Source organism: Acanthopagrus latus, chromosome 12, assembly GCF_904848185.1.
Source record: "Acanthopagrus latus isolate v.2019 chromosome 12, fAcaLat1.1, whole genome shotgun sequence".
NCBI classification, from domain to species: domain Eukaryota; kingdom Metazoa; phylum Chordata; class Actinopteri; order Spariformes; family Sparidae; genus Acanthopagrus; species Acanthopagrus latus.
Window position 1 is genome coordinate 25730272 of NC_051050.1, and position 16508 is coordinate 25746779.

Below are 16508 nucleotides of genomic sequence, written 5' to 3' on the forward strand. Positions count from 1 at the left end.
TCTGTTAGCTCTGTCAGCTCTGTTAGCTCTGTCAGCTCTGTTAGCTCTGTCAGCGCTGTCAGCTCTGTTAGCTCTGTCAGCTCTGTTAGCTCTGTCAGCTCTGTTAGCTCTGTTAGCTCTGTCAGCTCTGTAAGCTCTGTCAGCTCTGTCAGCTCTGTTAGCTCTGTCCGCTCTGTCAGCTCTGTAAGCTCTGTTAGCACTGTTAGCTCTGTTAGCACTGTCAGCACTGTTAGCTCTGTTAGCTCTGTCAGCTCTGTTAGCTCTGTCAGCTCTGTTAGCTCTGTTAGCTCTGTCAGCTCTGTTAGCTCTGTCAGTTGTCAGCTCTGTCAGCTCTGTTAGCTCTGTCAGCTCTGTCAATTGTTAGCTCTGTCAGCTCTGTTAGCTCTGTTAGCTCTGTCAGCTCTGTCAGTTGTTAGCTCTGTCAGCTCTGTTAGCTCTGTTAGCTCTGTCAGTTGTCAGCTCTGTCAGCTCTGTTAGCTCTGTTAGCTCTGTCAGCTCTGTCAGTTGTTAGCTCTGTCAGCTCTGTTAGCACTGTTAGCTCTGTCAGCTCTGTTAGCTCTGTTAGCTCTGTCAGCTCTGTTAGCTCTGTTAGCTCTGTCAGCTCTGTCAGTTGTTAGCTCTGTCAGCTCTGTTAGCTCTGTTAGCTCTGTCAGCTCTGTCAGTTGTTAGCTCTGTCAGCTCTGTTAGCACTGTTAGCTCTGTCAGCTCTATTAGCTCTGTTAGCTAGTGTTGCTGCTCCTGTGCGTCCCTTCGCCTCCTGTTTATTTCAGTGAGGCGGGTCAGAAGCTGTAAATTGGTTTCTCTGTTTTTGTTCAGTCGTATTTGTTTCCACTTCCTAGTTAGATGAGTTTTTATGTTATTTCTGGCCTTTGTCCCCCTGAATTCAATTCTCAGCTCCATTTGTTTGAAAGCACAAACAAATAAACTCCTCGGCTGGTGAATCTCAGCCGTCCGTCTCTGTGGCTGTTTGAGACTCGAGGATGATGAGAAATGTTCAGTCGCTCAGCTCGTCCTGTTAAACACACGACGACTGTCCTGCGTTCGTCTCAGGCTCGTTGTTCGTTGTTTTATACGTCGTCCACCATCACAGGATTTCTGACTGTGCTGCTGATAAGAACCACAACCTGAAGACTTTGGACGTTACCTTTTTCCCATCTTTCAGTTTTCTTCTGCCTTTATTATTGTTCCTCCACATAAACAATATTATGTCCCAAAATGACCCGTAACATCCATTTCCATGCAGATGACGCAGCACTATGTATTTGTGTAAATCAACATTACAACGTGCCTCTCAACATTTCACATCACATTTCTGCACAGCAGGTTTGAACGCTGATCAAACAAAGGAAGATTTATTCTGAGCAGTCCATCATCCCCCTTCACACAACTCTGAACCGAACAACCCCAGAGGTAGAAATATCTGGGAAATTATTTCGACAACAGCTTCAACTTTTCAGCAGCACCTGCAGCACCAGAAACTGAAGATAAAATGGGTTTCTAATATCAGAGGAGAGCTCCTCTGAGTCCTGAGGGAACTGGTGTAACACGGCTGCTCTTCTCTACGGAGGTCTTCTTTATTCTCCTCGATGCACTTTCATCAGAACCACTGCTTTGTGTTTCCTTACAGGAGACAAATACCGTCTCTGCACTGTGGACTCCAGTCACCTGGTCGTCACTGACATCAGCAAGAAAACAACATTATTATTTATAAAGGAGACAGAAGAAGCCTCACGTTTAAACATTTAACACCACAGCAGCGACTGGACTGCTGAACATGGACCGACTCTGAACTTCATTAATGGACTCATTAAAGGACGACGTGTCAAAGCACTTCCTGTGTTCTAAACTTTTAAACTATGATTGAAAGTATAAATAGTTTAAACTTGAATAAAAAGTTCTGAAAACATCCACTTCATCCTGACTGGCTCAGACTGTCAGGAGAGAGCTCAGCTGGTATCGTTCTTCTACATGCATCTGAGCTTTGAGTCAGTCGCAATTAGAGCATTTAAAACGCCTCATTTCTCAGAGAAATCTGGTCAATCAGTGTATTTGCACTTAACTCTGTTGAGCTGCAGTGGATCAACAGTAAACTGACACTGATACGTACCACTAAAGACCACAGTTGTTGGTTTTTCAGTGGCTCATCCTGCAGCAGAACGACGTCTGTTGGTGCATTTAAAGAAATGTTTTACTGTGCTCATCGTGTTTCAGCTAAATGTGCAGGAATATCTCCACATTCTCATTCTGAGCGAGCTACAGGCTCATTTTCTCCCTCTGCACATCCAAACACACACTTTGAAGTCGGTACAGTGAGAGAACAAGCAGGATTTAACTGTATTGGCCCAGAAAGCTAAATGAACAGCGCTCGGCACCGCTGAGGTTTCAGAAGCACTTGTTATGCACAACATAGGACGATGTGTTCGGGGGCGAACAGGAAACATGAGCTTCATGCACATACATAAACTCTCAAGCCCTTTCAGTGTTTCCTGCCTTATGGCTGCATTAAGGCAGGAAACAATTAAATGAGCGCGCTGGGTCTCTGAGGAGCAGCTCGCACCTCCTCACATCGCAGCGTATTGATTTAGTGAAGTCAAACAGACTTCACACTCGGCTTAACGCTCGCAGCGGCTCTGCCGGGTCTGAAGCAGCTCTTAATGACCGCAGATTAAAACCTTCACAGGAACTCCGGCTGCTCTCGTTTGAGCAGGTTGATAAAGTCTGTCAGCTCAGAGTTCACTTTGTTTAACGTTCCTGAAGCTGAAACTACAGAAACAAGTCAAGTGAGAAGAGTGTAAATACAGAACACAGTGCAAGAACATCTGATCTTAAATCAGCCAGTCACAGGAGACCAGAGGACTGAGATGTGTTTACTGACCTGAACTCTGGTTTTAGATCAGTTATGTTAGCAGCTTCAACCACAAACAGGCAGAGAGAAGCTCAGTCCTCAATATATTACAGACTGATTATATACACAGAACATTAGCTGCAGTAGGATGAATAAACTCAACACTTCACACCAGCAGACGACAAAAACTGTCTGTTTCTTAACATTTAACTCTTCTCTCTGGATCCAGAATCCATCCGTTTGACATGTGATGCCTTTTAATATGAACCAAGTGATTAAAGTTCACATCCAGACCGATGAGTTCTGTATTCAGACATCTGTAGTCTAAAAACAGCTGGAGGTAAAGGTGCGCTCCGTTACGTAAAGACAACATCAGGTAGAGTCTCAGCAGTCAGGTGGTCGTTCAGCCATCACAGAAGAGTCACCTGACCTCAGGATCATCCATGTTTATTTACTAGATAACTTTACGGTACATAAGATTTTAGCTAGTGAGCAACAGCGTGAACCAGGTCAGCCGCTGACTGAGCTCAGCACTCAGCAGAGACTCTGGTTCTGGTTCTGGTTCTGGTTCTCTGTCTCCTCTCTGTGCATTAGTACAGTTCCCCTCCAGCTCCAGTCAGCAGTCGACAGAACAGAGCTGGAGTCTTTGTGCTGGAGACGTGAGGCGACCCGACAGTCAGACTCTGTCCCCGGTTCGTCCTTAATGTTTGTTTAATGTGTCTGAGTCCTTCAGCGACTCTTTAATTTCCCTGAAACAACACCAGCTGTGAGCAAACAGAGGAAGCAGTCCTCATGAATTAAGAATCAGTGTGGAGGAAAACATATTTGCTTCATCATCAGAGACCAAACCCGGACAGACTCGTGGAGCCATCAGGACTCAGGTTCAACATCCAGACCCTCACAGAGTCGACTCACACTGACGCTCACAGCTGAACCACTAATTGTGTGTTGACTCAAGCTGAATACATAAACGTCTTCAAACACACACTGCTGATATTTCCATCAGCGCCACTCTGGCTGTTTAACCTCCTCGACCTGAGGCACCTCCTCTCATCTCTCAGCTCGCCTCTTTAATGCATCGCCTGGCTCGCGCTGCCTCGCCGCAGATAGTAGAAGAAGAAGAAGAAGGAGCAGCAATAGGAGAGCAGCGTTTGAAAGGGAACAGATATATATAGAGAGAAAGGGAGCAAGTATCCGGGGCAGGAGTGCGGGCCAATTAGAGAGTTGCCCTCGGTCGTCCTGTTATCTTTCTCACACACAACCTCAACAGGATCAACACACAAAGCTCTGCCCTGGGGTGTACGCACACACACACACACACACACACACACTCTCTCACTCACATGTTTTATTAAAACACTGTGTGCTCCAGCGTCCGTTCTCCATCTCACACACATACATATACACACACACACACACACCGCTGAGACATGATCTAACAAGGTCAAAAGCAGAAGTGGAGGGAGGAAGTGGGCGTGAGCGGGAGCGACGGGCTGAATGGAAGGAAAAGAGGCCGAGTTGTGACAGAGAGGGAAAATGAATCGAATGAAGGAAGACGTGAAGAAGGATTGAAGGCGGAGAGGGAGGGCAGGCGCTCGCTGCAGCCGGCAGCCGGCAGCCGGCTGCAGACTGTCGAGCTGCAGTCCAGAAGGAAGCCGCTGCAAACAAACAGTGACGTGTGTCTCACATCCAACTCGTTCTCGGGATGTTGCTGCTCAGATTTCCCTCCTCAGCGTGTGTCAGAGAACGACTGTGTGAATAAAGATTTCTGTCCTGACCTCATACACTCACCCAGTGTTACTGTGGAGCTGCAGGTTGGTGTTTCTGCAGAGAGTGGACATTTAGCTAGAGAGGAGAGAGGGATGCAGATCTGAGGGGATACCTGTCTGCACACAGCTGCTACCTGCAGCTCGGGTTGAAGCAGTTTAGCAATAACGTGACGCGGCAGATGGTCCAACCCATCTGGGAAGGAACCGCTTAGAACTGTTTGGAAAAGGGCAGGTGCTTTCAGAAACCGCTTGGCAGGTGATTGGAGCGAACCATCTGTCTGTCACCTTCAATCACAGGCCAACCTCAACCAATCAGATCAACGGAAGGAGAGCTCGACCGCCAGGTGAGCTGGTGACAAAATCAAGCTTTACTGGAGAGGAAACATCTTTTCCACATAGAAGCACCTTCAGCACCGCTCTCTGCTCTCTGTTTGCATTAAAAAAATTAGCACCGAAATGTATAAAAATTGATTTTGTAGGTTCTTATTAAAGGTTTGAAATGTGAGAATTTGACTTCAAATTACTCCAAAATTAACTGAAATTATAAACATAATGTGAAGAAAAAACAGTATCAATGTTCTGTGAAGGAAGAAGAACTCTTAGTTTCAGACGATGTCAGTGTTCCACACTGTGCGACAAACTCAACACTACCAACCAAGACAAGGACGTAAGTGATGAAGGTGGTAACGTAAAAAATGTAAGTTTGTTTCCCAAAAGTTGTTTCACTTTATTATTTTTTACACTGTGAATAGTGCTGATGATTATAAAACCACGTTTATGACTTTTCTCCAGATGGTCTAAGAAACATAACACAACTGCATGAAGCTGAAACTGCATTCAAACTGCATAATGTAGCAGCAGGCTAATCCTAATCCAAATACTAATCCAAATCCTAATCCAGGAGCTAATCCTAATCGAGCCCATTAAAGTGAAAATCAAATAGCTTTTCACACATTTTCCATAAGTTTGTGTCTAAAATCTGACCTCAGACCAACAAGCTGCAGCTTCACGTCGACAGGAAGGATGAAACGTGTTAAATCAGCAGCAGAGACGACGTTTCAGGAGACGATCCAGATTTTAACTAGACGCAGACTCAGAACTTCTTCATGTATTTCTTTGTCGGTACAAACTGCTTCCTGGACACAAGAGCTGCTGCTGAACACTTCTTACCTGCTGTGAACCCCAAAGACCTGAAGTGGATCCACACACGAGATTAAACCTCTGGTTTCTTTGTGGCCACGGAGACGACAGCAGCACTTTTCTTCTCTTTTCACAAACTTTAAGTTCAAGAAATTTAATACAACAGGCTTCATCTTCATGAGAAAGTGAAAATCTGCTCACTGTTTATAATAAACACTGAAATACTGCAGCAGGATAAATGTAAACCGAACAAGATGGTGATGATAATGTGGCCGACATCTTTATATCAACACAGAGTCCACCTGAGACAGGTCTGTATGAAGACGTGATGGAGACAGGTCTGTGTAAAGACAAGATGGAGACAGGTCTGTGTAAAGATGATGGAGACAGGTCTGTGTAAAGACAAGATGGAGACAGGTCTGTGTAAAGATGATGGAGACAGGTCTGTGTAGAGATGATGGAGACAGGTCTGTGTAAAGATGATGGAGACAGGTCTGTGTAAAGATGATGGAGACAGGTCTGTGTAGAGATGATGGAGACAGGTCTGTGTAAAGATGATGGAGACAGGTCTGTGTAAAGACAAGATGGAGACAGGTCTGTGTAAAGATGATGGAGACAGGTCTGTGTAGAGATGATGGAGACAGGTCTGTGTAAAGATGATGGAGACAGGTCTGTGTAAAGACAAGATGGAGACAGGTCTGTGTAAAGATGATGGAGACAGGTCTGTGTAGAGATGATGGAGACAGGTCTGTGTAAAGATGATGGAGACAGGTCTGTGTAAAGATGTGATGGAGACAGGTCTGTGTAAAGATGTGATGGAGACAGGTCTGTGTAAAGATGGAGACAGGTCTGTGTGAAGACAAGATGGAGACAGGTCTGTGTAAAGATGATGGAGACAGGTCTGTGTAAAGATGGAGACAGGTCTGTGTAAAGATGATGGAGACAGGTCTGTGTGAAGACAAGATGGAGACAGGTCTGTGTAAAGATGATGGAGACAGGTCTGTGTAAAGATGGAGACAGGTCTGTGTAAAGATGATGGAGACAGGTCTGTGTAAAGATGATGGAGACAGGTCTGTGTAAAGATGGAGACAGGTCATTTTGCCCCCTGGCTGTGATCAGTGAGGAGCAGATTAGGACGATCCTCCTGATTAAAGTCTGAATGTGTTCTTACGCAGTATTAAACCGTCTGAATGTTTCATCTGATTGTGAGAGCAGCGTGAAATACAAGAAAACACACAATCACACACAGAAATTGTTGATTTCTCAGAATCTGCAGGACACACACACACACACACACACACACACACACACACACACACACACACACACACACACACACAGATGAAGCTGTGTCAGGAGGAAGCGTCTTACTGTTCGCTCCCCTGTGGATAGATTATCTACTCTCCTCTGCTTTCTGCTTTTTCAGGCTCTCGTCTCACATTTCCTCTTCACCTTTCTCCTCTTTTCTTGTTTCGTCCTCACTCAGCTCCTCTCCTGTTTCCTCCTCCCCTCCCTCACTTCTGTCCTTCTATCCTCCCTTTTTTTCCTCCTCTCTCCTTTCTTGTCCTCTTATCTCCAGCCTCTCCTCTCCCGTCTGAAGCGCTGCAGCCTCACAGATCCTCATTTGATCGTGTCGGAGCAGATATCGCAGACGGGACTGTGAAGTCCGGCTGAAGCCTCGGTGAGACAGAGACGGGCTTTGAACAGACACGCTGAATGAAACAAGATGGCCTCTGCTCTCAGGCTGAAAGCACGCCGAGTCTCTAATGGATGCAGATTTGATGGAGAGTTAAAAGGATGAAGACCGAGACGAGGATGAGGAAGAAGGGCCATTTATTTGGATCAGAGAGGTGATGAGCCTGATCATCAGCCGTGGACTGATTGTGTCTGAAGGGTCGGAGGACACAAACAACATGCTAATGATTTCAGGTCGTCTTCTGGATGAATATCAACCAGATTTTCATCTCGGCATCTTCGGCCTCTTGTGACATCCTGTGAAAACGGTTCTGATTAATTTGATACAGACAGACAGAAGAATCAGAGCCGTGCAACTTTTTTACAGTCCGGGTTAATTCACCACAATCAGCTGATGTGCAGCGCCGCGTTGTGTTCACTCACTACAGATTTTAAATCTCACAGTTTGATATCGCAGCAGTGTGAAGACACAACATGTAAAATCATTCAACATTAACACAGGCTCACTGCAGTTTAACAGATCTTACACAGGTCGTCTGATGATCAGATGTTTAACTGATCGATCAGGTGATTAACTTCAGCATCAAACAAACACTCATAGGAAAAAAACGTTTTCTTTGAGTCTTCGAAACCCTCAAAAACTGAACTAACATCATAAACAGAGTGAAAAGAAACAAGATGTCTGCTGAAGTTAGCGTGCTAACCAGCTAGTCTGTTAGCACAGTTCACTACTGCGTCTAATAATCAACAACATAAACTGATGAATGTGAAGAAAGGAAATATTTTGCCTCCTATTTTCATTATAAACAGAAAAATCCAACTGTCCACCGCCTGAACCCAAGTTTCTGTCTCTGACTGAACTCAGACCAGTTTAATCTGCTCATTAACTCATCGTCAGACTCACTTCAGAGCCGCTGTAAATCACCTCTGTAGTGTAAATCACCTCTGTAGTGTAAATCACCTCTGTAGTGAGTCTTCTGTCTTCACACTCTGTCGCTCTCAGAGTTCAGTCCCATTCTGCTGCCCAGGTGTCTTCACCAGGACCCTCCTGTGGTCCAAGGTTTCGATCCAGACAAACTGTCAGTTCACGACGAACTGACTCAGGAGCAGTTAGCTAACAGTAGCTAGCTACAGCCGCGGACAGTTAGCACGAGAACCAGCAGGTGTCGGTTCCTGTGCTGAGACGCTGCCTCCTGTGTTTTTCAGAGCTACCTTCAAATTCTGTCCATATTCTACAGAATAAACCTTTAATTCTCACTGGCAGATAAGTTTCAAGTCTGCAGAGTTCACTAACTCTGAAACTCCCTTTGTCACAAACACACACACACACACACACAAACACACACACACACACACACACACACACACACACACACAAACACACACCCAGCTCCATATTCACAAACACTCTGTCACGCCTCGCCTTCCCCTCCAATCAATTTGCGACACTCTTGTCTGAAACATACTTTAATGTTCCAGCGCTCTTTCTTCTGCCACTGCTATTTAACACACTTGTGTATTATCCTCTTATCTCCCCCTCCCTCCTCGCTCCCTCCATCTTGTTTCCTCTTTATCTGCTCACAGCACTCGCAGCCTCTCTGACGGTGGATCTTCACATCATGCTTCCAGATTCCAGTAGACAGGTGATTTTGAGAGACACGGACACACTGCAAACAGCTTTAACAGACAGCACTGACTGCTGGGAAACACCACAGACACACACACACACACACATGCACGCACGCACACACACACACACACACACCCTGAATCCTGCACATATATGAGCATACGTGTGAAGATTGATGTCATGTTTCTCAGCAATGTTATAGGTCGCACGTTGGAAATAATTGAAATGTTACACACCACCTGCACTGCTGCACACTCCGCCTGTGTGTGTGTGTGTGTGTGTGTGTGTGTGTGTGTGTGTGTGTGTGTGTGTGTGTGTGTGTGTGTGTGTGAGATAGGAAGGGAAAGTGCTTTTGAAGTTGCATTGGTTGCAGCTCTCCTGCTTTGAACATGTTTGTACTTGTGTTGTGTTAATCTGAGAGAGCACAACCCAATTTACAGAGCTGCGAGTCTATTTCACAGCTGTTTGACCACACGCACGCACACACCCACAGAAAGTGTAAATGACGATGTATCGCTCGGGGCTCCTGACATTTAAACACTCCTCAGAATTGCGTGTGAAGCGGACACACAGTCGCAGAAAGAGTGAGCGTGTTGTGCGGCAGGTCTGATGCAGTGTGACCAATCAGTGAGCTGCTGATGGAGCGATGCTGCGAGGACGACGTGCTGAAACTGAACGCCAGCTCACACTTTACATTTCATGTCTCCCAGGAGTGTTTGTGTTTGTGTGTAATATGTTCATGTGTGAGGCTGCACAGATTTATATCAACATACTGAATAATACTTTACCAGGTACGTGGTCGTTGCTGTGTTGTTGTTTTCAGTATAGAGCGTATAGTGTAGTTTGTAGTCCGAAAACTATTTAAAGGTGCAGTATGTAAGATCTGGCCACTTGTCTCATCATACTCAAAACAACCAGGGGTTAGCATTTTACCAGAGGAAATGCTAACTGCTGCTAATGATTAGCTGTGTTAGCTGTGAGGCTGTGTGTGAGTTGGTGCATCGATGCTAGCTTAGGATCGGGACAGCCCAAAGCTAGCAGGTTAGCATGCTAACTTCCATACGTAGACGTCATAATGCCAAAACTGTTATTACTTCACATTCTGTTGATCACTGTAGTGATTCTTACGTGTTGCACCTTTAATCCTGAAGCTCTTCATGTGCTAACAACAGTTAGCGGTTGCTAACGAGTGTCTGAATGAGACTACAGAGGTTGTCGGGGACATTAAACGTCCTCACAGCAACACGGAGACTCATCTACTCACTAGTCCGTCTTTACAGGCCACTTTAGTTCCACACTGTTCTAACTCTGACTTTACAACTTGGACACTGATCAGTTTATAGAAACCTGGATAGTAATTGTGCAGTAAGACTCTTAGTGGTGGAGACGTTTCAGTCATGTGACCGTGATGTCGTCTGTTTGTAGCCTAACATTAGCTTCTTACTGCTACACAGTTAATGTAGCTTCACACATCACAGAGTGGAGTTCATCTGTGGAGATTATCTGGATCAACAGAACCTGGACGGATCAGAACCTTGTGTTTGACACACAGATTATTATTTTATGAAAATCAGTGATATTATAAGTTTGCCAGTAAGCGTCGGATCAGGTTTACAACACATGTTGGAGCAGACAGCAGATCATCACTGAGGAGGTGTCGACCTACAACATCTGCATTTTGGATGTGCGCCATAATAAGTGAACAGTTTTCTTCTTTCTTACTTGAAGTCTTTGCTTCTGTCTGAGTTTTTGTCTGTCAGTTGTTCAGATTTCATCGTCTGACCACATCAGGGGGATTTCAGCTCACATCTGGAAACAGTGGCACTCAGGAACTGAAGGCCGTCTTGATGTCTTGTCCTCCGCCGACGGCCCGGCTCAGTCTGGACCTCGTCACCTCAAAGAGGCTCTGTGATTTCTTTGATGCGTCTCTTTTCCCACATGTTCACAACACATCTATGACTTTGTCACAGATGATCACACGGCGCTCTGTGAACAGACTCCGTCAACGACCTCCAGTCAGCCGAACTCTGGAGACGACCGGCTGAAACAGTCAGTCACAGACGATGGATCAAAGTTTGGACGAGCGGAGCGTCACAGAGACAAAGTCCAGCTGTTCAACTGTGATGAAAACACACACTGATGAACTTCATGAAGTGTTTGACTCTTAAAACTCTCTGACATCATCAAGAGGGATACAAACATCTCTTCCTCTCCAGCACCTGTTGAGCAGAACGAACCTGCTGCACCTGAACGTCTCGGTCACTCTGTGTTAGGAATCCGTCTTCAACAGACTGAAAACTCAGGTTGCTGATCTCTGGTCAGTTTTCTGCAGCATTAATAATTAAACACTGAAGACATCAGAGAAATGATCAATAGCTGATCAATAGCTCATGTCTCAAAATAGACTCCACCACTAGTTCAACATGACATCACTGTGACATCACTCTGACATCATCATTTCCTCCTGCAGAGCCTCAGTCTGACCTTCCTGTGTAAAACCTGTTGCAGTGGCCCTTTACAGTCTAACACAGGTGTGTGTGTGTGTGTGTGTGTGTGTGTGTGTGTGCGTGTGTGTGTGTGTGTGGACATGAAGTCGATAATGAAATGAACGGAGGTTATCTCTCTCTGACAAACGTGCTGAGGCACAGCAGAATTCTGGACGGAAAAGAGGTTCTTATGAAAGGACCGCTTCAGTCCGAGTCCACACACACACACACACACACACACACACACACACACACACAAGTAATTACAAAGACAAGCATTCACAGATGGAGCGAGCGGGTCGAGCTGCTCACTTCATCTTAATCAGCGGGGGAGCCGCAAGGATTTGTATTCTTCTTGGTAATCCCCCGACACATCCCAGAGACCATCGCTCACTGCTGCTGCAACCTTGATAAGTGTGTGTCAGTCTGTGCAATCTCCTGCAACACACACACACACACACACACGGCAGCATTACCTGAGATGATGGAGGCATGTCGGAACTCCTCTGAGAAGTGGATCGGCTCGTAGGGAGACGTCTCGTAAAACTCTTCCCCTGAAAGACAACAAACACAGACAGTGTTCACACACAAACACACAAACACACAAACACACAAACACACAAACATCTGGCTCTACCTTCAGAGTCAGACTGTCTGTGGTTCTGTGTTCAGAGCTGACAGCAGCGTGAGTCAGATTTATTTCAGCTCTAAAAACACTCAGGAGACAGAAAGAGAACGATCACAGCAGGAGGCGTTCTGACTGTCTGAGACTCTGTTTATCATGGTGATCGCCTCCTCCTCAGCGCTCAGCAGGAGGTGCAGAGGGAGCGCCTCCTCCTCAGCGTTCAGCAGGAGGTGCAGAGGGAGCGCCTCCTCCTCAGCGCTCAGCAGGAGGTGCAGAGGGAGCGCCTCCTCCTCAGCGCTCAGCAGGAGGTGCAGAGGGAGCGCCTCCTCCTCAGCGTTCAGCAGGAGGTGCAGAGGGAGCGCCTCCTCCTCAGCGTTCAGCGGGAGGTGCAGAGGGAGCGCCTCCTCCTCAGCGCTCAGCAGGAGGTGCAGACGGAGCGCCTCCTCCTCAGCGTTCAGCGGGAGGTGCAGACGGAGCGCCTCCTCCTCAGCGTTCAGCAGGAGGTGCCAACAGAACTCAGTTATCACACTCTGAACCCGACTGAGTCCAAACTCCTCCTGAGCACCGACACAAAGACACATCCTGAGATTCACTGCGAGAGACTCTCGTAGTTCTGAAGTTCTGTCCAGAACCACAGAGGTCCGGTGATCGTCGTCTGTGGATCACGAGCTGACGGCCAGCGAGACGAGACGGAAACAAACAGATGAAACTGTAGATCCAAGAACACGACGAGATTATCTCAGAACAGACGCGAGAAAACCACATCCAGAAATCTGACTCATGCTGCATCGCCAGTAGCTCAACATGTTTCCACTGATTCCTGTTGACTGAATAACAATATTATCATCTCATTTCATAATCTGTCTTCATCGTCAGACACGTCGGGAGGTGACGAGAGTCTGAAACACTGTCAGCTGATCAGGTGAACTCACAAACAAAAGATGTTATTAACATGATAATGAAGATAATCTCCACTGATTCAGTCTGTCGACGGGGAGAATAAACCCCTGATGCATCGTTCTATCAGTCATGGAAAATAACTGTGTTATTTCTTCACACCTGTGTTGAGTCGTGACGCAGCAGCTGCAGCTCAGACGGGTTGTTCACGTCGACACTGAGGTCATTCTGTCTCGCTCGCCACGCGGTGAGGTCATTCTGTCTCGCTCGCCACGCGGTGAGGTCATTCTGTCTCGCTCGCCACGCGCTGAGATCAGCTGTCGACGCTGCTCGTGTCGTCGGAGCTTCGGCCGCTCAGTTTGAACGTCGACTCATAAAATCTGCGACTGGAACTCACAGCGAAGCGGGAACAGAAACGAGACTCAAATGAGCTCAATTTGTGCGATTGCTGAGACGCCACGCATCACTTCAGATCAGCCTCAGCACGTTGTTTCCACTCAGACTCAGCTCGACTGAGCCGCGCCAAAAACCATGTTTCTGTAGAAATCTGTGCAGCAAAGACGGAAAACAGCCTGCGAAGGTGAACCGCAGTCAGAACATCATCATCGTATCGTGACGCACAAACATCGACGGTTATCTGTTTTCTGAAATTATGAGGATACATGTTCCTGTTTCAGTCCTGTGTTTGTGTCCTGTTGTTCATGTGACTTTGAACGCAACACGGTGGCTGTTTGTTACCTCACAGGCGACAAACATTCGTGTAGCAACATGAAACAAAACGTCATCCTAGAAGTTTAAAACTGCGACAGAAAATAACATTTTGGGGGAAAATTGACAGAAACATGAGGAAAAGATGGAGGCCCATTCTGTGGTTCGGTTCTGATCCGTGGTTTAAACTGAACGATGACACATAAAACCTCGTCCATGTTGCTCCCTCAGTCCAACCCGATGCACACGAACACACCGCAGTGACTGACTTCTGAACCATCGGAGGAGCACGTGGACCGGGTCCAGCACCGGTCCGGCTTCGTTGATACTCTGGAGCCGGTCGAGTGTGGACACAAAACGACGGCCTGAGCTGCTCCTGATGCTCCACTGAAACAAAAACCTCACCGGCTTTTGTCAGAGTAATTCATCAGAACCATGAAGGTTTGGATGAAGATGTAGAATATATTAAAACACTACCGGGCCCAGAACACCGGGTCCAGCCTGAAGCACGCACGTCTCACTGTACTGACTGCTCTCTGCTGACTACACAGCTCCACTCTTTCCTTCTGCAGCTACAGGAACAAGAATCAAGCGCACCGTCACCAGAGGCTCCGTCAGCCCGCCTCCACCCACAGAACCGGCTCCAGAGTCATGCTCCAGGGCGGAGCAGCATCATCACACATCACCTTTATATGGAGCACAATCAAATGTTCGATCTGTCATCATTTGTTTTTCTGAGGTTTCAGCTCCTGCGCTTCACTGTCTCCACCTCCTCTCAGCCAGCCGACGTGAAGCCAGAACCTCTCAGACCGGACCGCTGACATCATCCCTCCTGACACACCTGAGCAGCTGTCAGGCATGTGTTTATATGTGCCACCTCTCAGTCTGCATGCTAAGCTAAGCTAAGTGTCTGTGAGCCGTAGCTTCATATTTAACACCACACAGGTGAGAGTTGTAGATGGTCCAGAACCTCCAGAACACCAACGAGCCTCCATCACTGAATGTTGCAGGTGTTCTGGTTCTGATTCTAGCTTGATGTTCAGCTGCAGACTTTACACCTGCTGCAGGTGGACACTAACCTTCTGGCTAATGTTAGCAGAGCTCCAGTGGGGCTGGTTCATGTGCACCGTCCTTGAGATTTAAACTGAATGAATAGAATAAAAATGACGTGCTGAATATCAGCTGAAATGATCTGCAGGTGATTTATTTAGTTTCACTGTCGTTCCTTCGTCCTCTCAGAGGAGATGAAGGTTTGTGTCGCGTGTTGCGTCTCATTGTCACTTCCAGCACACATTAACATTATTTCCATATTCGTACCTGAATTACAGCAGCTCACTCTCCCACATACAGAAGGTTTCTGAGTGACACACACATCGTTTGATGAGCGGCAGCAGGAGGTCGTGATGACGCGTGAGCCTTTATTTTACCTGACGACATGTACGAGACAGTCAGAGTCTGTTTGTTCATGTTCTTACAGAGACGACAGACGGTTAATGTCACGTTCCTTCACAGTTAATCGAAGGATTAACGCTGCACGTTTACATTATTCAACTCAGAAACAGAAATATTCAGCCTGGTTGATGGATTCAAATGTCGGCTTTGACACAGACTGTTACGTCAGGCTAATGTGAGCTAACATGCTACTGCTGACAGGAGCTTCAGATGGACTTCCTCCCTCATCAGACTCTGTGGACCTGCTCACACTCGCTCGCCTTCTTGCAGCACTGAGCAGCTTCAGGACTGAACACGGTCCGTCCTCGGTGCTGAGTCCAGTCTGCAGAGTCAGTGAGCTGCAGCTCTGAGGTCGAGTGCTGCTGTATGAATATTGAATGTGTCACTTTGCTCCAGATTCAACACTTCACTTCCTCAGAAACAAACCTGCCGAGCGTGAAGAAGATCTGATGAAGAGTTTCTGCGACGTGTGAATAATCTGAACAACCAGCTCCTCGTGTTGAAGGATGATTTAGTTAATGAACATTTAGGTCTTATTACGGCTTTACAATGAGTTATAAACCAATAATCACAGGTTTATTTAAAGGATCAGTGCGGAGAGTCGAAGTGTTTCTGTTTCATCTTCATAAAAAGCTTCTCTGCTAATTTAATTCCCCCCGAGCTGCAACACGGCGCTGCAGTCTGAACACGCGTTTGCAAAGTGACTCCAGAAATACTAAATGTGGCGTTGACGCACGAGCTTAGCATCGACTCAACAGCGGCTGATCAAAGAGCTTGTTTCCTTTTTACCTTTAACAGGAAATGGACGGAGGATTACGGCAGATTGCTCCCAACAGCCAACATTTCCCTTTATCCTGCAGGTAAACACTCAGCAGCGAGTGGCTTATTCACACGGCACTCAGACGCTGCTTGACATTTTCATTGGCGTCTGCGGGAACACGGTGTGCCGTGCCAGCACCTCCAGACCCGCTGCTCCTCTTCATCCTGAGTTTCTGTCTTTAATCTTTGCTCCACACATTCGGATGCCAACAAACTCGAGCGCTGATTTATTAAAGTTTCTCTGTAATCATCTGCCACCGTGAGCATTTGTCTGGCATTTAGCAGCGACGCGCCCTCACCGCTGCTCCTGCCTATAGTGACAGAGCTGAGATCATCACGTCCTGCTGAGCTGCAGCTCATTCACTCTCACTGAACACTGAAATAATACTGAACGAGCGGCAGACAAACAAACAGTTGGACCGGAGAACGAGCTGCGAACAAG

General features: G+C 46.7%; 1 protein-coding gene across 1 annotated transcript in view; it reads right to left on the minus strand.

The window, feature by feature from the left end:
• gfra2b (GDNF family receptor alpha 2b) overlaps window positions 1-16508 on the minus strand; it is a 77474-nt gene that overhangs the window by 36949 nt on the left and 24017 nt on the right. The window contains exon 3 of the mRNA XM_037118348.1: window positions 12042-12119. Within this exon, the coding sequence (XP_036974243.1) occupies window positions 12042-12119 (78 nt within the window). The remainder of the gene's footprint in view (window positions 1-12041; window positions 12120-16508) is intronic.